Raw genomic sequence first — 23,131 nt, 5'->3', positions numbered from 1 at the left:
ATCCTGAATGGGATACCAGTCCATTGCAGCACACATACGGACACAAGGATGACGTAGATGTTATCCGAAGTGCAAGCTGGAGCACACAGCAGAAGCTCATGTCAGCATGTGGAGAGAACATGTCAACTCCACACAGAATGTGCCTTGTTCTAGAATTGAACATAAGAACTGTTGGGTATTGGCACTTACCACGTTTGCTTGCTCTGCTGGGATGACAGTAAAAATGTATTCTGAAATTTGTACTGTATTTTTAGATCACTTTTCCATTAAGGAAAGGCTTTTAAATTGCCTCTTTTGAGTATTTTTTATTGTAAATTTCAATTGCCTTTGAATTAGAATGTTTCTTTTAGCTGAGATCTACAGGCTGATAGCACAGGACATGGTTTATGTTAGAATTTGGGAAAGAATCCAAAGTAAACTGTGATAATGCAAGAAGCTGTTACTGAAAGAACTGTAATCAGTTTTTAATGTATTGATGTCCTCTACTCATTTTTTTTCAGAAACCAGTGAGTCACCTAGATGACAAAGTTAACTGGCTGACTTAGTTTCTCCAGTTCTTATCCACAGCAAATATTCTCACAGGCATCATGGTTACTTTGCTTTTCAATTCCCATTCACCCTTGGAAGCTACTCTATGGTAATTTTCACATGGCATATAATCGGAAAATGTTCTGATTATAATGGCAAGTTAATGCATCCTGTGCATTTGGTTACTGCATCAATCATCTTGCTAATTAAAGTATCTTCTTCTCTGAACTGTTTTCATGGTTTTGCTAGGCCAATGTTAGACTACACTGATGATAGCATACATCTGGAACTTGTGTTAAGGGATCTTCATCACAGGAGGCTGATTGGTGGATACTAAAAATGTTTATGATGAGGTTTTCCATCTCTTTCACTTTGGGCTACTAAACAGACTAGCTATTACCTATTTCATTAAAGTAGGGTACTTCGAAGTTCCTTAAAATGAATGTTGGCTACATCAATGCATAAATAAGAATATGTAATGAGTTGTACAGTAAGTGATGGTCTGTGGCACATAATGGCTGAGCTCAATCACCAGGTCCTTCATTTCTCAGTGCACTGAAAGACATTTGGTAAACTGCATTTTTTTTTCCAAATAGTGAAACCCACATTTATTTGTGTAAAACCCTTTGCCGAGTTTTAAAACGTTCTGAGTACTTGTGAGGACCCTGTTGATTAACTCAAGGTGATCCCCAGCTACCTGACATCTTAGACTACAATTCACGTACTGCCCAAAGGTCAAGCCTAAAGGTTAAGTTACCTTGTAGTGTGCTGTAAATCCTGGATTAAAAAACATGGCTTTCAGCAAGTGCAGCATGTTGCCATTCTGGACTGCTGTTCTGGTAGCCCAAGACGCTGATGTTAAATCTAATACAACAACAGCGACAGATGTTTCCTGTGCTGAGGTCATGTGTCACGACGCGTAAATACATTGATTCACAGAAGTCGTCCAGCCATGTTAAACTCCTGTAGCCTGATCTTGTCAGACCCCAGAATGTACAAACAATGCCAAAACTGTTCTCTGAATGTTGGTTAATCAGGGTTCCTGATTTATAAATATAAAGTTAAATGTTCCATAGCACTGTTTGTAAGAGGAGGGATGTTAAACCCAGTGTCTTAACTGAATTCCTCTGTAGGCTAGCACTGTCTGGGATCTCTACATTTTCTCCTTTACTCAATTGGCAAAGTAACTTCCTACTTGACTGCCTGATCTCCCCTTGTATTGGGCCAGCTGGCAAATAATGGCAAACACCTTCAGTTGTTGATGAAGTGGGTCATCTCCTTTGTGTTTAAAGCACTTTCTTAATCCTTCGGTCTGAGATACACTATATAAATGCAAGATGATATATATAAAATGCTATGCTGTGTTTGCTAAGGACGTGTTTTGGCCCTCTGTTATTTTGGCAAAGGAACAGGTCTTGGTCACATGTTATCTTTAAATTTGTGCACTTTTAGATGGATTGCCGTTGTTTTAGAAAGCCACAGGTTTCCCTTATTGTGTTCATATATCTTACAGAAAAATCAGAATGTAACCATTAGGAAAAGGTACATCAGGAAATGCTTACAATCCAGCTGTTTTGGTGTAACACAGTCAAAACGGACAGCTTGATTCTGCAAGAGTCAATCATCCAGCAGTGATACTGTACAGTTAAGCTAACAGCTGGTTCTGCAGTCTCTACTCTTCTGTTATGCTCACCAAGTTTCATCACCATATATGAAACGTTTTAAATAAGTGAAGAGATCTTAAAATTAGTTTTATTTTCATCTGGTGTTTGAGAGTGGAGACAGTTTGTAGTTATTTAAACACTAAGCCCTAGCGATAAACCATTTTTCATTGAAATAACATTAGACAAAGATCATCAGGGTTAAATGACTTTGTGGGTGTTCTTTTACATGCCTGCTCTGGAAGTGCTGAAGATGTGTCTGAACGATTCCCCTGAGGTAAAATGTTTTACTATTTTTTTCATTTGTTTCATAATCAACCAGAAAATATGTAACTGTACTTTTGTCAGAAATCACTGAATAGTTAGCACATTGGTTGACTCTGTGATCTTCACTGCTCTGCTCACTGATTTATGGCCGTTTTTAGCCTTTGTTTTCTTAAACTCGCATTTTCTTCTGAAATGAAAAGGAACTAGTGTGAGAATACATGGATGTTATTCCTGTTTTTGTCTCCCTGCGCTGGTTCCCAGTGTTACAGTAACATGTTTAGGCTTCAAAATTCCTCTTGACCTACAATACGCTAAACAATCGGGCGCTTTCCTGCTTCAAACAGTTGTTCTCTCCTGACCCTAAAACTTTAAAACTCGGGTTGCTGTGTGTTCCCGTGTTGTCAAATCGCTATGCTATGTGCGATATGTTTTTTTCCAGTAATGTCTGAACTGTGCAACACAGTTCTTGGCTATACGAGTTGCCCCGTCTCTGTCCTCAAAAGTCGTTTAAAAACATTTCTTCAATCTAGCATTTCTTGACTTTTAATGCATAAACGCTGGTGTTTTCCGTGTCTTAACATGTTATTTCTACCTATATACTGTACTGTAGGTTTCCTCCACTGTAAAGCCTTTTGAGGTGTCGATGTGAACGACGTTATATAAAAGTATCACTCATTTTGTGTGTGCTCTTTTCCTATTAGCTTACGGTTCCATAAGTAACAGATGGTCAGATGACATCAAAAGAAGAAACTGATATACGTGAGATACTGTAAATAGATTTCTAAGTTATTCTAAGTATTGGAAATGTTAAAAAAACATTAAATAAATGGATATTAGCTGACAGTAGAAGTATTTTTATTCAATTAGAATTATGATCGTTTATTTAACACAATTGGAGTTAATACGCATATTGATGGCTAAGTGACAAGCACGTCTCGTTCTTTGATTGCGTTGTCCTCTCTACATCCTTTTAGTCAGTGCCTGATGTCTGCCAGGAACATTGACTTCTCAGGAGAAGGGGGGGAGGGCTGACAAGGGGCACGACTGACTTTTTTTCCCCTCTCCCTCCCTCCTCCTCTCCTTCTAGGGTCTCCTATAAAAGGAACTGTTCAGCTTTCACCGGGATAGTGAACAGTCACCAAAAAACACCACGACTTCAAATACAAGCCGGCAGCCAAGAAGCCAGACTCTTCTTGAAAGGGATTGAAAACCCGTAAAAAGAAAATTGCTGACTGTTGAAGTACCGTGGGAAGACTTCTGATAATTGCAGGGTGCCTGTACTGTGCTGCGTGCGGTAAGAAGTTGCTGCTCTACTTTTTATGTTCCTTCTATTAGGTGTTATTATTCGCATGTATCTCTTTACAAATTTAACTATTTGACGTTAAACGAGGGATTATTGCTAAAAAAAAATCGGAATAAAATTACTGCAGTGCATTACGCAAAGTCCCTCTCCAGTTACACTAAACGAAGAATCGGCGTCAACCATAATGTTTATAGACATTATAGACACGCTGTGCATGAAAATGAGAACGCAGTGAATGTAAAATTCCTTTGTTATAACGTTTATCCAGCAATTAAAAGCACTCAAAGGTGCAGGATCCTAGCGTTGCTTTTAAGCGTAAGGAGGGCAGTAGTGTTTGGGTGGACTAGTGATTTATTACTTATTTATTGAGGGATTCATTTAAAAAAAGTATTTAGTTTTGTGAAGAAAACTAGGGTGATCTTAAAGATGCGCCATGTATAAAAAATCAACGAAGATTAATCTATTTTTCTAGGGACAAATAGCAATGTATTGTCTAATTGTAAAGGAAGATTCAGTGATGGAGACGTTTTGCTTTTAGGCAGAAACGGTTATAGGGAACTTTGTTGGAAAGTGTTAACATTGCATAAAGTTTTGATTTACCTTGGATTGAAAGTAGACCCACAAAGGTTACATCTTTCTGAAATTGCCTTGCGTGTCATTTCTGAAGCAGGTTTTATATTTGCTATGTTTATCTTGTTGTACAAATACTAGGCTTCAATCGCTCTTTGTGGAGATATCTGAGCAGACAAGAAAATGAGATGGTTGGGCTTAATGTGTATACTTTCTTTGGCTGTGCAAACTGTGGGTAATATTTTGATGCTGCCAAGGGGAGCTTGGTGAGGTTTCTTTCATGCATGGGGTGGGATTCTAAGTCCAAAGGCTTATAGACTAGTGGGACCTGCAGTCTAAGAAGTCTGCCAAAATAATTACAAAATGTTGTTGTTCTGTGTCTGACAACCTGCACATTCCGGTTTATGGAGTGAAACACCTGAAAATGTCTTGGGCATTGCCACTGTTCTGTATTATCTTGTAGTATGCTTTTGGCAGATTAGATCAACCAATCGATCTATTCATTTCCATCATTCAGACACAGGCTTTTTTAGTGAAGTTTTCCAGCCTGTAAATCCATGCTCTTAGAGATCCCAGCTCCTCTCCCTGGGCTGTACAGTGTGCGCGCAGGGGGTCATGAACAACAGAGTGACCGATCCTTGGGCTACCATGGCAGAGAAGCAAGTTTGGTGAAAGGTGGGGCCTCCATTTCTGACTCTGTAGGGCAGGTGCGAGGTGTGAATTTTGACTGCTTTTGTTACCCCCAGAGCAGAATTTGTCCTAAAGTGGAAAAATAAAAGGTTTGGGACTCCAGCAGCCTTTTCCTCCTCCCCTGAGATTGTGCAAGAGCAGGCCTGACGTCTCTCTCCCACGTGACGGGAAGCCTCTGGCACCAGGAGGTTTTTTTGGCGACGGTTTGGGTTTTTAAATCTCGAGTGGTTCCCAGAAGATTGCTTGGAGTGAGCTCACGTCATGCACTTACTCGCTGTCTGACACGCTGATTTAGTAGTGGTGCTGTCTGACGTCTCGGCGCAAATGTGCTGCGTCCGCTCAGCGCAGGCCTGGAGTTTGGCTGCTAGTCTGTGTGCTCAAGACAGCCGGCTTCGCCTCATCGGGGAGAAAAGGTGGTGAGACACTTTTTCCAGGTTGATGCCGAGGGTGGTGTCTCTCTCTCTCCCTCTTGATCTTTTCCTTACTCTTTCCTTTTTTGGAGTTTTGTTTTCTAGGTCAGCAGTTTTTTGTCTGTAAAAATGAGGTCAGTGAGATGGCAGCCTTAATGAGCTAAAACAAGCTGCTGTGGAGGAGCTTTTCAGCAAAAAGAGAGAAAAAGTGGAGCTCTTAACTGCACTGTGTGTAGTTCATTGTTGAGCGCAGCACATGAATTAAAGCAATGCCCAATCTTAAAAGTGTTATTTGAGGGCCACTCGAATCATGTTAGGAATACGATCATGGATTAATAGATGCTTTATGGACAAAAAAAGCTCCATGTGCTCGGATTTCTTTCTTTATGCGCGAAAGGAACTGCCTTAAAATGTGTTCTGTATAATGTCAAAAGAGCAATATCAACATCCTTCCTATGGATTTTGCAGATCTCGGGGCCAGAATGCCCTTGTAAATGCTTGGGGTTGGATTTTTAAAGCCCTAGCATGTCAGCATGACTTCCCCCTCTTCCATGCTATGCAGTTCTGTTCCTGCTCCAGGGTATTCTCTCCACTGCGGAAGACATCTGGGGGCTTGCCAACACAAATGTTCTGCTCCTGTTGCATGAGAATGCAGAAGCAGTTGGAATTGGGGTCAGAAACAGTCCTCAAGCGGAGGAACAGAGGGTGGCTCATCTCTTCACCAGCCACCGTTACTTCAAGTTGCTTGACAATAGCTTCACATCATCGTGAAATATCAGGGCAGCTGCGTCATAATGGATGCCCTTTATTCCCCATCCCAAATTATTATATACAGAGTGCTAAATGCTTACTACTACAATAGGAGAGCACAATGTGTTGAGAAAGCATACTGCCAGTATTAAGGGAAAAGACAATGACCCCTACAGAAGTCCTACATACAGTACCTAAATACCTGTATAGTAGGTGATTTTCATTTCATAGTGCATCCCAGACAAATGCTAGGAGGTGTCAGTGTTCCCAGGACAGCCCTCTAGTGGCTAGTGCTAAAATTATTCACTGTCTAGTATTGTATTATTGAATGAATACCTGTTTCCTTGAGAAACGCTGAAGCATCATTATTACCATGAGCACACATCACTGAATTACTGGCCTGTTGTAGGAAACTGAATACTTTATTTGAATGTTTACTGATTTTTTCTGTATCTGCGACCCAAGTTATAAGCTCGGTTGATGTTTTCTTATTCGTTTCACAATTGCCCAGTTTTGCATCAAATCTTCACAAGAGCTTAAATGATACAGAGCTTCTGTATAATTTAATGTAAAGCCGGCTTGCTGGGTGTGTTTAACACTTTTACAATAACATGCTTCTTTGAGAGCTGGAAAGAGAGGGTGGGAGAGAGCAGGGGCAGCGATCTCCAGCTATGTTTGCTGTTCTGAATGTTTGCTGGCAAGGTTGTGTTCATTTGCTCCCTTAGCCTGTCTGTCCAGGCGTGTTAGCTTCACTGGAACCTGCTTGGTCAGCCCCAAAGCTTACAGGATATGTTTTCTTTCAGATTGTGTACACAGAGCTGTCGAGGAGAGCGGACACAGAGCATCCACTGTACTCTTCAGAAGGAAAGAGGGAGAAATTAACGTCCTGTGACAGAGCTGCAGACTGGTTTGGGAGATGAGTGCTGCTGTGCCCTGGCTTTGTAGTCTGGCCCTTCTGATGCTCGCAGCCCGAGATGGCATTGCCCTGTTCTTGCCCGACTCCCCAGAGCTGCAGCTGCTGCTGAGCCGCTACCAGGAGCCCGAGCTGCACAACCGCACGGGGAACGGGGTGCTCAGCAGAGCCCGGCGCGCCATCCAGTGGTCCGACCGGGAGGAGATCCTGCAGCTGCACAACAAGCTGAGAGGACAGGTGCAGCCTTCAGCTTCCGACATGGAGTACATGGTGAGAGACGAGAGCACACATCCTTAAGCCCGTTACCTCCCATTTCTCAGCGTTCGTAGAAGTCCCTGCTCTGTCCAGTGTAAATTCCAATTTCCTGGTGCAATTCCAAATGTGTGCTTTAAACATGCATTTGCTGTGTTCTGTCATTGCTGGCTGTGGATCTGAACCTTCTTTGACACACTTTTACCATGATTCCACTCTTCTCCCCTAGTCAGCGCATTACACTTCGGCCATGCTGTATACCACAGTCTTATCAAAATGCCTAAGATAGAGAATGCAAGACACAGACACTGGAATTGCCTTGAACCGATGAGAAGTGAGAGCTGACGATGAAGTGAGATAGGAAGGCAAAGCTGAGGTGGTGCTTGATAGAGATAAAAGCATTTTCATAGGTCCTGCAGAGTCACTATATTTACAATTCCCAGATGTAGCCCATTTTGTGAACTGAGTACGTTCATACAGTAAGGGTGACTTATTGACATTACATAAGCTTGAGAAAAAAGGTTGCAAGTCCAATTTTTTTTTTTTTGCCCTGCCGCTGCAGATTGGTATATTAACACAGCTGCACAAAACGGATGGTTGGACCTGAGAGCTATTGATCGTACTGTTACATGCACTAACACCCAAAAAAACAACAAGGAAAGCTTTAATACCAGACGCCTTTTGAGAAACCAATAAGCTGTCATTTGAAATGTCACTACCATTATTCAGAAGTAACAATGGGTAAATGTGTTACAAAAGGTGCTTTAAAGCTGTCAAGCCTTCGTTGTCAAGAACATCCCCAGAACCTTGCCAAACTCCACTGCTTTTTTTCCAACTTAAACTTTTCCATTCAGTTGGTGGAAAATGAAGAGGTTTTCGCTTTGAAAATGCCCTGAAGAGGCTTTAGCTCTGTTTTTTGTGCTTTGTGCTCTCTGTGTTAGTGGAGTCATTGCAGAGGGAGGATAGAGACATGGCGTTTCATTTGAAAGGGGTGTGCATAGAGGAGAGCGGCCAGTGTGGGTGTGTGTGGGTGGAAAATCACTGCCAGCCCAGCCAGGCCTCTCCTGCCAGGCCCGGGTGAACAAGCAGGGTTTTATTGAGGGGGCGCGCACTGTGCAGGAACAACATCTGCTGCCTGAAGGAGCAGATTGAGCTGCGGACCACCAAGACCCTGGAAATTTACCGGGACGAATCACACAGGAGTACTGGGGTACTAAAAATGCTCACCTGTTCTTTCAGCCTCCATTGCAAGTTTAGAATGGAGTGTCTTTTCACAGAACTGCAGCAAAACCAGGACTCATACCAGACACAATTCTCCTTTTAGAGAAGAAAAGAAAAATCCTGTTAACACTCAGCCATCAACGGAAAGATCATCGCTGATGGCCACAGCCTCGTATTGGAAGAAAAACACTCGTATTGGAAGAAAAAGTGTGCTGCTCTCACTTTCCTTGGCTTTCATCGCACACAAGCTGCTGTTTCCATTTGTTAACTCCGTTCGGCATTGTTGAAACATCTTTTTCCGATTTAAGAGTGAAAGCAGAATTCTGAAATCATTCTACTGTAGGTACTAAATTGGGCAGGTTAGTCCAGGTTCATAGGTTTTCAGGAAAAGCAACCAAAGATCATATTTAGCTTCGGTACCTTCATGTAGTAGAGGTTCTGTGTACACAAAAGGTGGTGTTGGTTTGTGATGTAGAATCCTTGCTTATTTTTAAACATTTTGAATCATGTACTTCGGGGTGCATAACACGGGGTGCCTGAGAGTTTGCTGTCTCTGCAGGTGTGGGACGAAGAGCTGGAGCGCTCTGCCACTGCTTGGGCAGAGGAGTGCATCTGGGACCACGGACCCCAGAACCTGCTCATGTCCATTGGACAGAATTTGGCTGTGCACTGGGGCAGGTGAGAGAAGGCCTATTAGGACACACTGTGCTGCAGTGACAGTGTCCGGAGATCTTCCACAAAGAGCAAGAATTTGCAGAAGGACCAGAAATAGTCTGCACGAGTTCACCTGATAGAAAATAAATTGGTCAATTAAAAAGAGTAGGAGGATTGTGTCCTGAATCAAACTTCACTGCGGTCTGCCATGGTAAAAGAGCAGTGAAGTCATGGCAGGAGCACGGAAGTGCTTAAAGACTGTGTTAAAGTAGTTCATACTTTCATCAAATAAGGTGAAGCAAAAAGGTGATCAAATTGCAGGAAAACTAAAACTTCCTTGCTGGTATACAGTGGTAGCCTGTTAAGATTATGGAAGTAATAGTTATTAGGTTTTATTTTACCTCTAACCCATGCATGCAAAAATACAAATTACGGCGTTTTATGAATCTCTTCTGAATGTTGTGGCGTGTGCTGTTATAGGAATCCACGGGGATTCCAAAATGCCAGGCCTACATTTCTTCTGTAAACTCAGCCCCTGCAAGCACCATAAAAGGGCAAGGTTACAGTAAAACAAAGTAATGTCAGTTAAATGTGTTTCACTCTCAATTTATGATTCCCCTTTGAATAAGGAAATAAGCTAGGATGCTTTTTTGCAGCAGAATGTGTTTATAGTAAATCAAACATGGTTAAAGCTAAGTCAATTAAAATGCTGTTCTATAAATACTTATTAAGCAGCCTGAGATGTCTGTTTATGTATGATACTGCTATGGCAGGCTGTGATGCAGGCCTTGACAGTATGCTGTGATGTTGCCCCTGACCTGCATGTGCTATGCTTGGCTTCAGGTACCGTTCGCCTGCGTATCATGTCCAGGCCTGGTATGATGAGGTGAAGGACTACACCTACCCCTACCCTGACGAGTGCAACCCCTGGTGCCCTGAGCGCTGTTCAGGGCCCATGTGCACACACTACACACAGGTGAGGACACAGACGTGGTCATGATTGCTTTCTCCCTCTTCCAGCCATCCGTTTTCTTGTCGCTGCTTTCAAATTTAGGGTCACGGGGCAGCCAGTTACATCGCAGACAGGCGCACACTCGCACTACGGCCACGTGTCTCAGAAGCCAGTTAACCTAGCAGTGTGTTTTTGGACTGTGGGAGGAAACCCACGCAAACATGGGGAGAACAGACAAGCTCAACGCAGAGAGCTCCCAGGTCCAGAGCTCAACCCAAAGCTGACCACTGACATTTCTACCGTACAGAAAACAACATTTGGCTTTTAGGCTTTTCTTTTTATTGATTTGCAAATGACCAAATCTGTTGTTCAGCTGTATTCATAGCCTCTCACTAGCAGAACATACAGTACCTGCATAGGATGGAGCCTCCTGTGGTTTGGACACACAATCTCCCTGTGCTGTTTCTTGGAAATGTGTGTTTTCTCTGAAGGAGGAGGCTTTGTGGATTTAAAGTTCACCAAAGCAGCTATTTTTGTAGTAATACTTGACAGCGTTTGGGACAGAAGATATTTGTGACTTCGGTCATTTTTTAAATGGTTTCAGAAGAAACCTCCCATTACTCTATGGATGCTAGCTAGATGGAGGATCTCCAAATGTTCTGTAGATGCGAGCCCTCAGTGTGTTTTAAATGTGGACAAGCAGAAAACTGTACCACAGAACGTTTTTCTTCCCCTTGAATCTCACAATACCATCATGAAAGGACTCCTGAAAATATCCAAGCTTACATTGTAAGCAACACATTAGTATTAAGAGTGTGCTTTCCCCTGTAATAACCCATTTCTCCTTGCCTCAGACCTCAAACTGTGGCTTAGAGGGGTTTCTGGAATTGCTCAGTTTCACTACATTCTGAAACCAGGTCATTGACATCTGGAAATCGTTCCACATCCTGTAGGTCATTTGAATGTGACCTGGATTCCTTTGCAGATACACATGTATATAGCCAACTCTGACCTCCCGAAAACAAACACGCAGACACTTTTTGTTTCTCTCTTTGATTTTAATTTCCATGTAAAGATTACACATTTAGTCTTTACTCTGTTGGCTTGTCGGTCTAACATTCTTCCTTTTTGTGTTTTCGGGGTCCTATTGTGTTTCACCTGGCCCGGTCATGAACTGTAGAATCTTATTCTGAGCACCACAGTCAGGCGTAATATTCAGAACTTGGGTCCGCCAGAGAAGCAGCTGCATCCAACAGGCTCACAGGAAATGACTCCAAACGCAATCTGAAAAACTGGACATCTGTGGCAGTAACTTTCAGCCAAATAATTTCCATTTAATTCCAGCCCAATTCATTTATCTTTTCCATGTCACTTTTTTTTTAGAGCAAAGCTCATGGAATGAGCAGGAACTGAGTCGAAGAGAGCAAAGCTTTGAGAAGTTTATAACAGAAATATTCTAGATGGACGGAAAGGTTGAAACTGCATGTCAGTTTCCAAAATGTATTTTTTTTTGTGTGGGCTTATAGGCATTATCTGTGTCGGCTGCTCCCTAGTGTGCTGTTTTACCTATAGAAATATATCAGAGGCACAACACACACAGGATGTCAGAATTGGAGATTCACTAGAATATGAAGAATAGAAGTTTTTAATAATTAACATTTAAACCAGGACTGGCTGTGTGCTTAGAACTGCATCTCCGAAAAAAGCAATGGAAAACTTCACAGAAGGCTTATCCCTTTAACACAGCCAAGCCGTCTCAGTGGACTTTTATGAATGGCAGCCTCTGTAATTGAATTGAGAAAGTCATTCAAGGGTTGTTTCCACTTTGGTCCCCAATGGCTGTAGTCAGTCTGATTAAATCATTTGCGCACGGTAGCTGCTTCCCCAGCAAGCAAGTCAACTCGGGAATATCTACCAGCAAAGAGGAGGAATGTTTTGCAGCCTCCTGTGTCCTACAGCTGGCTTGCCTTTGAGGATTAAGTGGAGTTGTCTGCTCGATAACTTGAAAGTTTCCTCCTTCTCCCCCCCCCCCACCTCAACTCAGTGACTTGGAGTACACAATGTTATGTTGCAAGAATGTTTTAGCTCGTAATCTACTCTCAGACCTGAAGATTACAGGCATTGTTTCTTTCGGATGGCTCTCCATTCCATGATGACGGTGTAGAACAGGGTCTTGTGATTTTACAACAACACCTGCTGCTGGTTCCAGGCACTGTGGAAATTGGCAAAGGCATTTGAAAGAAAATATGGAAAAAGGAAAACCATTTTCAAATAAATAGTCCTTTCCAGCTGATTTCGTCAGCTGTTTATATTGGTCCAGTGACCTGGAGTCAGTGCCACAGTGCTCTAGGGTGAGGACACAAAATAGACTATACAGTAAAACAGGCAAGACAGTTTGGGAATCTTTTCTTTTTTTCTGTACCGCTTAACAGCTAAAATAACAATAGGAAAGAACTCAAGCCAGATTCATCAGGTTTTTTCTAAACTAAAGGACTCTTTTAAGATCTACTTTTTGAATCTCAGACTGGCTTCTCCATAAAATGCTCCATGATACATTGCTTTTGTTACCATTGTAAACTACAGAACCTACCTAGGTGAATAGATCATTGTGATTTTCCTAGGCTTGGCTTTACTGTGATTACAAGTAAATGAAACTGGTTTTATTGAGTTTCATTTTCTGGCTTGCTACCAGATTGTCTGGGCCACGACCAACAAAGTGGGCTGTGCTGTCCACGTGTGTGGGAGGATGAACGTTTGGGGAGAGATCTGGGAGAACGCCGTGTACCTCGTCTGTAATTATTCGCCAAAGTAAGACACGGTTTGCTTTTGTTTCTCCATAATGTGTGGTATATTCTGCATATGCGCAATTTATATATATAGATTTGTTTGATAAACAACAATTCATGTGGTCATTGTAGGATTTCCTACAAGTGTTTAGTAACACTCCGATGAGATTTTGTGGTCACAACCCAAATTGGAAATAATGGAAATGTAAATAAAGTGCTTAGCAGAGAACTGTCCTTGTGTAGTCCTCCATAATAGCAAGTCATTCTGTCCCCTGTGTTCTCCCTGTGTCTGTGTCCCAGGGGTAACTGGATTGGTGAGGCCCCCTACCAACATGGCAGGCCGTGCTCCCACTGTCCCCCAAGTTATGGAGGGGGCTGCAAGGAAAACCTCTGCTACAAAGGTATGCACCTCTTTTTTTTGTGTGTCTCCTGCTCTGCAGGACAATGTTATGCGAAGCGGCGAATGTTAGTAGAATTGCAATTCGTTTGTTTGAACAATACGCCAGCAGTGCTCCAGTGTCATAATATTACATCTCAGAAGGGTGATTGATTGGCAGGTCACCTCAGTATCATTATACCTCTGATGACGAGGTCCTGTGCCCCACCTCCTCTTCACAGCAGACACCCCTGAGCCCCAGCGCCCTGAGACAGAGGACATGAACGAAGTGGAGAAACCCCAGGTCCCGGAGGACATCCCTGCCTGGGCACGACCTCGCACCCGCCCCGCTCCCACCAAGCCAGGTTCCAAGGACACGGGCAGGACCTATATGGGTGAGACTAGGCCCAGGGGTCCATATATCAGGGCAGGCAAAGCGCCAGGTTAAAAGTAGTCAATGAGGAAACACAATTGGGGACTACCTCAGAGAGAGGGCTGTCACGTTGACATGAAAAAAGAGGAAATGAATGTGTAAAGCATGAATTAGACAACACAGCTGTGGAGAAGGGAAGCGCATGCTGGTCTTTTCACTTGCTAATTGTTTTAGACGTTTAGCTTGACCCTCATTAGGAAGAAGGAAAAATACAGAGGCAGATAGTTTTCAATGGTATGCTGAAGATACGCCGAACAGAGCTGCAGGTTGTTGTCTGAAGGGCATGGTGAACAGCAAAGGTATTACTGTTAATGTGACGCTCATGTAATTCCACATTTTACATTTCAGCCCAGGATATCAAGTGTGAGACGAAGATGCGTGATAAATGCAAAGGAGCAACATGTAACAGGTAGTCTGTTTTCCAGTTGCCTAAACCAAACGTCAGCTCAACTCCTTGGTCCTGTTTGTTGAGATGTGAATGGATAACCAATTGTTATTTATCTGTCTGCTTTCCATTACATAAGTAAGCATTATACTTTGTGCTGATAGCAGTGTTTTTCCTGTAGGTACGTCTGTCCTGCAAACTGCAAGAGCTCTAAAGGCAAGGTGTGGGGGACCCTCTTTTATGATGTGGTAAGCTATCAACTCTATGATTTCACACCTTCTGCAATTGTACTTAATTCTCTTGCAGCTCTTATGTGTCGGTAAGTCAGAAGTCAGACGTGATCGTGTGTGGTTTAGTCATTGTTGTGGTACATTGGTTGACGAGAAATAACCTCTTTTAAAGTGTGTAACTCATACAGTACATCCATGACCAGAAAGTAAGTTTTAATGGCTGTTCTTCTTTCAGCAATCCAGTATCTGCCGGGCTGCATTGCATTATGGAGCGATTGATAACAATGGAGGTTTGATAGATATAACTCGGAAAAGCAGGATGCCCTTCTTCGTCAAATCCACGAGGAATGGAATTGAGTCTTTCAGGTAGAGACCCGTGCCTACCGTCAACTGCGTGTGTCTTTCTGTCCGTTTCCTGAAAATGAACAGTATTGAAAGAGTCCTGTGTGCCTAGAAAGACAACATCTGTCTTCCTGTTGTACCTTCTTTTGAGCAAAGGTTTTTATGTCTGGTTTTGATCAATCATGGAATGTAGTTAAGAGGGTCTATAAAGGAAAGCTTGTGTAAAAGCACTAAATTTGTAACGCATTCATTCTTTTTCTTTACAGTAAATATAAAGCCTCAAATGCATTCATTGTCTCAAAAGTTGAAGGTATGGAAACGTTTGTATTATATTGCATAAATAAGATGTGTGTTTGAACTGGCTGGTGGGAGTACATGTGCAATGCTGGCAAAGCTGTGTGGAGAATAATAAGACAAACATTTCTGAAACAAAAGGTGCCTTATTACATGCCTTATTGACCAAGATCTGTACACTGTTTTGCACTTTGAACGGATGGAAAAAACATAAATTCAGCCTTGACCACCATGTAAAAAGACTCTTGAGACATTGGGGTGGGGGGGGAAGAAATTCTAATTGGTAAGATTATGGAACTAAAAGACTACTGTGTATCTTTTATCTGGTTTTATTATCCTTACAGTTTAAGGTCTGTATTGAGATAAAAACATAAAGTTAGGAAATATCTCATTTCCTGAATGACCTCTCTTCACTCCATCTAGTTCATTGGGTTTATATTGGCTAATTGACCTGAGGAAGACATGTAGGCTGTTCTCGAAAGAAGGGAGCACCTTCTTTCCTTAATTGTAGTTTTTTTTAATGAAGTCTGACTTTGTGCATTCTATGATTGCAATATCCCTTGGTTTAAATCCTACGCATAGCTATAGATCCTAATGTTTTGTTGGCCTTTTTTGTCGTTTTCTACATTATGTTGATAGATCATTTTCATGTTCGAAACAAACTCCCAAGCCATTTTCATAGGTAGCCTCTTCAAGCCAAGGTTGTCCCATTTTTTATTTGTAGTTTATTTTTGCTACCTGCATGCAACACTTGTCTTACTTTAAATACAGAACCTCCAATGGTTTATGCATGAATGTTTCTGGGGATGGTTATCTTCAATATATGACGTGGCCTGTCTTTGTCCTTTAACTACAGAGAAGACAGTGGACTGCTATGCAACTGTGGCAGAACTATGTCCTTTTGAAGGGCCAGTTTCTCACTGCCCACGGTGAGTGTCTGACATACTTTACCATTCAAGCTGAGACTCTATAGCAAACCTGTTTTAAGAGTTGAATAACTTTTAAATGGAGTTGCTCCATCAATTTATTCATTTAAATGTTAGGAATTTGCATTGTAGATTAAGTTATAATGGCCGCACAGTGGTTAGCATTGCCTCACAGCTCTGGGGCCCTGGGTTCATTATCTGGGTGCTGTCTACAGTATGTGCAGTTTGTATGCTCTCCCCCATGTGTACGTGGGTTTCCTCCTACAGTCCAAACGATACTGGTAGATTAATTGGCCCTGGTGTGAGTCTGTGTTTGTGTCTGTTTGACTGGCAGTGTTTGAATGGCATTCTGTCCAGGATTTATTGCTTGCCTGGACAGGCTCTGGTTCCCCTGTCACTCTGTTTTGAATCAATGGAGTGAATAAATTATAATTAACTCTGTCGTAAGCACACTAACTTCCGTTTAAATTTTTCTCAAGCATCAAGCCTGACCTTCCTTACCTGAGTCTTCTAATATTGGCAGAGGAACTCTTAAAGAAAGTTTTTTCCGTTTTAAAAAAGGGATTTTACCCGTTGAAAATTTGTATTAAAGATTGAGACGGAGTCAAAATGCTAGTACTGTAAGTGGGATTCTGGATGATCTTTTCATGTCTGTGAAGTATGCCTTGGCCCAGATTAAATGACCTATACATGAGCCTCTAATCAGAAATGACAAATCCAGAAAACCATGGCAGCTTTTTATTTTTCAGGATTTTCCCCAAAGTAGAATCATATCTGCCATCAAGTACAGAGTTTACACTCAGCATGCAGTAGTGCAGATTTGGTCTATTCTGTGCTTATGTCTCCTCGTCTAGGTAGTTGAGCGCAGATCATTCTTCACTTGATTCTTTCAGAGTTTTCAGCGTAGGAGTGTACATTTGTGGTGTTATTTCTGATTATCATTGATCTTTTTTTCTACTGTTGTTCCTCAGAGTGTACTGCCCAGCAACCTGCAAGGATGAACCTTCATACTGGGCTCCAGTGATTGGCACCAATATTTACTCGGATGTGAGTATAAGTGCAATACGAGCAAGGCAACCAGCCATAGGAGTTTTATATCTGTGATGACTAGTGTGTAGAAAAGGGAGATGTGCTGCACTGATGTTTAAAATATTTTGGGAATTTGTATCACAAAATATTGTCAAGCCATGGTGCTTTATTGTAATCTTCTGGAGGCTTTATTCTGTGACAGGCACAACATATCGCTAGACTGATTTGTGTACACATTAGTGAGCAGGGGACATTGTGGACTTTACTAAGTGTCCTTATGGCATTTACTGTTTACAGCTGTTTCTCCTTGTAAGGAGTCATGAGTTTGACTCATAGTTGGCCAACAGTGTTTTGTGGGTTTCCAGTTTCTCATGAGAGTTAATATTTCAGATACTATTACATGCTCAGGATCAGTTGTAGGTAGAGTAATGTGTAGTTATTTTGAATGAAACAGAAATAAAAATCACAGGAGATCCCCAAAGACTTGAATGTACATCTGTAGCAAAACAAGAGAGTTCCTGGGGTCGTAGATTGATGTTGTGAATCTTACCGTACTTAAGTGAACCATAGTGTTTCAGGGTTTAAGCATTCCTTTGGAAAAACACAGCCCCTTCCAAGCTGGCAAGACATCAGAAGCTCCCAGGAGGCATGTAACAGCACTTAATTACTGCTATTGTTCAGGAATGGAGTTAGGACAGATTCCAGCAATATACCAAGTGCTTATTTATAAACCATCTTTTCTAAATCACTATGAAGAAAAACTGGAATAACTTTGTAATATGTTGAGTTTTACTGAATTTGTGGGCTTTGGGATAGGCAGTGTCGAAAGACAGGCTGCAGCAGATGGCTGACAGGAGCATTCTAGTCTTGCTGCAACTCTTAAAGTTGATGTGGGCTGCGGAGAGGCTGAAGATGAGCAGAGGAGAGTTGACAGAGGAAGCCTTTATAAGGCCCCCAGGCATGGAAAAGTGGATCTGGGAGGCCTTGATAAACATCTGAGTGTCCCATGCAAAAAAAAGACCCCATGGTTTCCTTATGGCCTGTGCCACCAGCAAGGTCACAGTGTGATCTTAATGCTGGAAAACAGATGTGAGGAAAACTTAAACAGTACGCAAAGCTCATTTGTATACATTTTTTAAACAGCCGGTTCTATTCCAAGGGTCTGCTTTGTATTTTGGGTCAGTGACACTTTTGTTTTTAACATTTTACAAAGATTTGCAGTCTCCTAAATGACACAATCGTAAACAATAGCTGTAGGCACTCTTAATTGCATTAAACCTGGAAATAAACACAGTGCACTGAACATCTGTGACAAGTTAAAAACAAATCTTTCACATCGCACCCAAAATTGGGACAGGTTTATTAGAAAGGAATTTAGCAGACAGATGGAACTGGTTAATGAAATTCTTCTTCCAATGGAAAATGATTTTGAAGACTACTTCCACTTTTCAGTAAACAATCATATTCCTCAGTTCCTTCTGCCAGAAACCATTCCTTGAGATGTTGTCTGTGTATATCTGTGTATAGATAGCTGGAATGTAAAAATGATTTAGCTGTTGTCCTTTTTGTTACTCTGTAAAATGATCTATCGATCATTAAGATGCTACTGAATTCCTGATCAACCTGCTCTATGCCTGTTTTTTAGAAATGTGTTTATACATGAAATAAAGTGCAGAGTGTTAAAGAGGAGTACCTCTGTCTCCCTTGCCCTTAGAGCTCAAGTATTTGTCGGGCAGCTATCCATGCTGGGGTGATCAAAGCTATGACTGGAGGCTATGTGGACATCGTGACAGCAGATAAAAAGAAGAATTATGTGGGAACTCTTAAGAATGGAATCCAGTCAGAGAGGTAATGATTGTTTTTCTTACCTGAAAACCTAGTCAATTCAAGTAAAAGCAATTCAAAATTGTAAGATGGGTAAATGCCCATCAACTATGGATACATGTAAACTATTAGATCCTTTTATTTTAGTTTTTGATAAAATAACACCGCATTAGTTTTGTAAGCTTTTCCTGAGTCTTTCATGAGGAACAAAAGGTACTACTAGACACTTTGAAGAGACATCAGTTGCGTAAAAATTTATGTTCAATGATACATAAATCAATTCTGACAATTTTTACCATAGTCACTGGGAAGCTCAAGAAAAATGTGTTGTGATGTACTTTTCACAAGCAGTAATTATGTACGTGTACTGTATCTACAGGCATTGCAAATTAACTATGAAAAAAGATGAGAGCTTGCATAACGAACTACTGATTGAAAACAGTAGAGTTTTTGTTGGGTTGAAGTACTGTTGATATTCTGATTCCATTTCTTTGACTCATTTGTGAACACATAAAAACAAACTACTTTACTTTGTTTATGCTTTTTCTGAGAGGGCAGTTTTAATTTGTCTGAATCCAAACAAATCGGCTATGCAGGCCTGATGTTCATTTCATGAATTGTCTCTTGATATAAGATGCATTGTAAAATAAATGGAAATGATCTCTTCAATCCTCCTTTTCCCTATATTTGTGCTGTGACCTACATACTGTAAGGTCACATGCACATTCTTGTCTAGACAGTTGGAAATATTCCTGCCATGAGTCAGTGTATGCTATGAGCTGCCCTCCTGTGTACCTAGAGCCAGCACGCAGAGAAAGAGGACATATGCTTTAGTTTGTATGAGGATGCATTATTAGAATTGAAGGCTTCTAAGATCCTTCATGTCGAGTTATCTGCACTGCACAGCATTAACCACCCCAGACAAATAGCTTCACCAACTTGTCACCAGGGTTTGTATAATGCGTCAGTAAGTTGTACTCACAATTTGCACTGCACAATTTTGCAATCTGCCGCCTAATAATAAACTAGCTGGTTTGTATGCGTTAGTCTTGTGCTAGAGTTGTGATGGACAGACTTGAACCCATGCTATCTTGCTAATGTGCTTCTTAGTAGGTTCACTTTTACCTTGTTTGTTCAGGCTCTCCAAAATCATGTGATGAAACAGCAATAAGCTGTTGATTAAGCTTCTGTAACAAAGACAGCTTTTTGAGGGTTGTGTCAAATGCAAGGCAGAAGCCATAAATAAGATAGTGTCTTTTCTTGGAATCTATCTTGTATGTACAGTGACAGCAAGTATAAACAATTTAATATGTCCTGTTGTCTTTATTTATGTTCTATGAGGATCTGAGGTCTGAAATTATTCCTTTTCTAATGATGAAATATTCCTGAACTTGCTCCTTTTCTTATCATTGACTTCATTGTCTACACTGTTTTTCTGTAGAAAACAGTTACTGTTTAACAGATGTTATCGGTAAAAATGTGAAGATACAAATTCTGCTTTCACTTGGAATCATATAGCACTGATCTCTAGGATTATGTTGTGTTATATTATAACACGTTTATATTATATAACACATATATATTATATACTAGGCTTTAAACTACCCTTAGACGAGCACCTTTACTGGTTGTCACTTAGGAGGCCCAAAGACAAGCATTTTAAGGTTTGCCATACAGTAAAACATAGAAAGTGCAGAAGGACAAAGAAATCATCTAGGTTTTGACATTTCTGTGACCTGACGATACCTCGGTTCATTTACAAGAGTGTATTGATTATGGATATAGCCAAGCATTGATGAACGAGCCCTATATCACTCTTTTTTTGTTTTACAGTAAGAAAAATCCAGAAGGGAAGTCCTTCCGCCTCTTTGCGGTGAGAGAGTAAGCCTCCATTTGGTCCAGGCCTCGGCTCTGGCTCGGTTTATGAATACACGGGCTCACTGCTTGTGGTGAAAAGGGACAAGAAGTGCCCCTCGCTTGCACCATGGCAACCTCACAGAACCTTCTCACCTGCTCTACAGAAAGACGAGTGTCAAAATGAACCTCCTCCGCCTCTCACAGACACAAAGAGTGTTCTAAAATCCTGTAGAACAAGTAAAAACAAAGACCGTGAAAGAACGGGGCATTCATTTCTCAAGTGCATTGTTACCAGTTGTTGATTTCTTTAGACTGAATATGTGAGCAACAATGCAGAATGCTGTATAATATTATATGATAAATTGAACAGCAGTGCTGGTTATATCTGTCTCAGAGTATAGTTTAAAGTTAAAAATGTTATATTACTTATTATTTTAAAAATGCAGAAACAACCTATTGCTCTCCATACACAGGAATGTATATTGATTGCATTTGTGTTTAATCTTTGTACAGTGTTTCCGTTTGTGGATCAGAAACAGTTATATCTTTTTAGCATTTGTATTTTTTTTTTCACTGATTGTTGGTGCTTTTTTGGATTGAGATCAGAAACATATTGTCACATTATTACCGACTATATATCCTAGCTTTTTTATTTGCTCTTCAAGGCTTACTGTTCAAGCTATTGATTTGCTGAAAGCCGGGACTCCTAACAAGCCGGGATGAATAGGATCTTTCATTGTTTACAGTTTTATTATGAGCAGACCTGGAATCTAATATGACTTGGTGTGCCAATAACACATGATATCACTTGAAGCTCCGATAAAGGTACAGAAATATGATCTATATGTGTAAAGGTCAGATTTTCTTTATCTTGTGAAATTTGCCACCTGTGCATAAACCATACAGTTAGAAAAGGGAATTATAAAGTGATAGAAACTGGTATCAGTATGTTGATTAAACAGAAATAGACAGAATATATTATAATTGCATATACGAGGCTAGTCTTTGCCTTGTGCATGTTTTTCCAGTTACCATTACAAAATCAGTGTGACATATCACAATTGTGCCTTATGAAATAGCTGTTATTCATACACCTCTGGCTTTGATCCAGATGTTAACATAAAAATTTCACATCCTAATGTCAGTGGATCAGCATCTGAAACAATCAAGGGTCAATGCATGTTTATCATTTTGTTTATCATTTTGTTACAGTAGTAGCTCATATTCTGGATAGGATTTGTCTGCCAAGTGCCTTTTTTATGAAAAAAATTAAATAACAGTTCATGCACCTGGATGCACTTTGTAAAAGAAACAGATGCATGGATCACTGTTAAAACCACTCAGAATGTATTTTTTCTAATAAAGAGAACACTTACCCGGGACGTGAAGCACGTAGCTGTAAACAAGACATGGTCAGTAGGTGGTAGCAGTCTTATACCTTTTCTCACCTGTTTGACTCATTTCACAGTTCAGCAGATGGATTTTCATGCTGAAAAAAAACAAACGTGGCCTTAATGATTCTTTTATAAAAATGTTTTAAAATGTAGTGAGCACCCGAATGTGTTGATTAGCTGAATCCCGTTAGGATGAAGTAAAAACTCCTGCCTTTCCCCTAAAGATTCCTTGTTTTTACCCATGCTGACAGAACACCCCAGTCTAGATTGTATTTAGAATTTGCTACTTGCTTGTCCTTTTTGGCTACCTCAGACCTGTCATTGTACTCCGTTAAAACTATAGGCTAAATCTTGCCAGCAATCATTTCATTTTTCGTTCTGTATGTACAGCTGCAGTATATCTTCTAGTGTAAATATATTAAGTATTCTCCTTTTTTTTTTGCTTTGGCTTTTTAACTGTAAAAGTGTTTTTCAGAAATGTGTCAGTTTTCTGTCCATTTTTGGTTGGATCGTTTTTATACAGCCAGTTGAGTGTCCTATTATTGTGTATAATTTGATAATAAAGAAAGTTTAAAACTTATGGTTCTTTTTTTTAATAGGTAAATGATTCTGATGAATTAGGTTCCTTTTTATTGTAATAAAGAATAATAAAAACAAGTTTAAGCACTTAAATATAGATGGCGGAGTCGTATGGAAGTCAGCAGCACTTAGCTCCTGGGTTTGATTCCAAAGTGAGGTTCCTTCTGCCTGGAGTGCACCTCTTTTCCCCAAATGTCACATAGGTTTTCTCCAGGTGTTCCAATTTCCTCCCATTACCCAGTCATGTTGGCTGAGTTTGAATGGGATTTTGAAAGTGTCCTGCCCACATCCATCCCTATTCCAGTTCCGTGTTGTGGGGTAGCCGAAGTCCTTTGCCATAAGCAGCAGACTCAGGGGAGTGCAACCTGGACGGAACACCAGTCCATCACAGGGCACCCACAGCCACAAACACAAATACATGCACACTCACATCAGGGCCATTTTTCTCAGAAGCAAATGAACTTATAAGTATTTTTTGGAACATGGGAGGAAACCAGAGAAGATA

General features: G+C 40.9%; 1 protein-coding gene across 1 annotated transcript; it reads left to right on the top strand.

Moving 5' to 3' along the window:
* Positions 1 to 3,530: 3,530 nt before the first annotated feature.
* Positions 3,531 to 22,627, top strand: crispld2 (cysteine-rich secretory protein LCCL domain containing 2). Its single transcript, XM_088613616.1, has 15 exons — positions 3,531 to 3,750; positions 6,983 to 7,362; positions 9,125 to 9,243; positions 10,063 to 10,195; positions 12,864 to 12,979; positions 13,258 to 13,358; positions 13,576 to 13,728; positions 14,115 to 14,175; positions 14,333 to 14,399; positions 14,617 to 14,747; positions 14,990 to 15,033; positions 15,874 to 15,946; positions 16,915 to 16,990; positions 18,687 to 18,820; positions 20,630 to 22,627. Exons 2-15 carry the CDS (start codon positions 7,096 to 7,098, stop codon positions 20,679 to 20,681), a joined length of 1,527 nt encoding a protein of 508 aa, XP_088469742.1. The 5' UTR covers positions 3,531 to 3,750; positions 6,983 to 7,095; the 3' UTR covers positions 20,682 to 22,627.
* Positions 22,628 to 23,131: the final 504 nt, after the last annotated feature.

The sequence above is a fragment of the Lepisosteus platostomus genome, chromosome 20 (genome assembly GCF_059453375.1).
Source record: "Lepisosteus platostomus isolate fLepPlt1 chromosome 20, fLepPlt1.hap1, whole genome shotgun sequence".
Taxonomy (NCBI): domain Eukaryota; kingdom Metazoa; phylum Chordata; class Actinopteri; order Semionotiformes; family Lepisosteidae; genus Lepisosteus; species Lepisosteus platostomus.
This window is presented reverse-complemented; position numbering and strand designations above follow the sequence as displayed.

Excerpts from the sequence above, each read along its gene's own strand:
- crispld2 (XM_088613616.1), top strand. The coding sequence starts at position 7,096 with ATGAGTGCTGCTGTGCCCTGGCTTTGTAGTCTGGCCCTTCTGATGCTC. Across the intron at positions 13,359-13,575 it reads GGAAAACCTCTGCTACAAAG|CAGACACCCCTGAGCCCCAG; the intron begins GTATGCACCTCT and ends TCCTCTTCACAG. Across the intron at positions 14,400-14,616 it reads GGACCCTCTTTTATGATGTG|CAATCCAGTATCTGCCGGGC; the intron begins GTAAGCTATCAA and ends TTCTTCTTTCAG.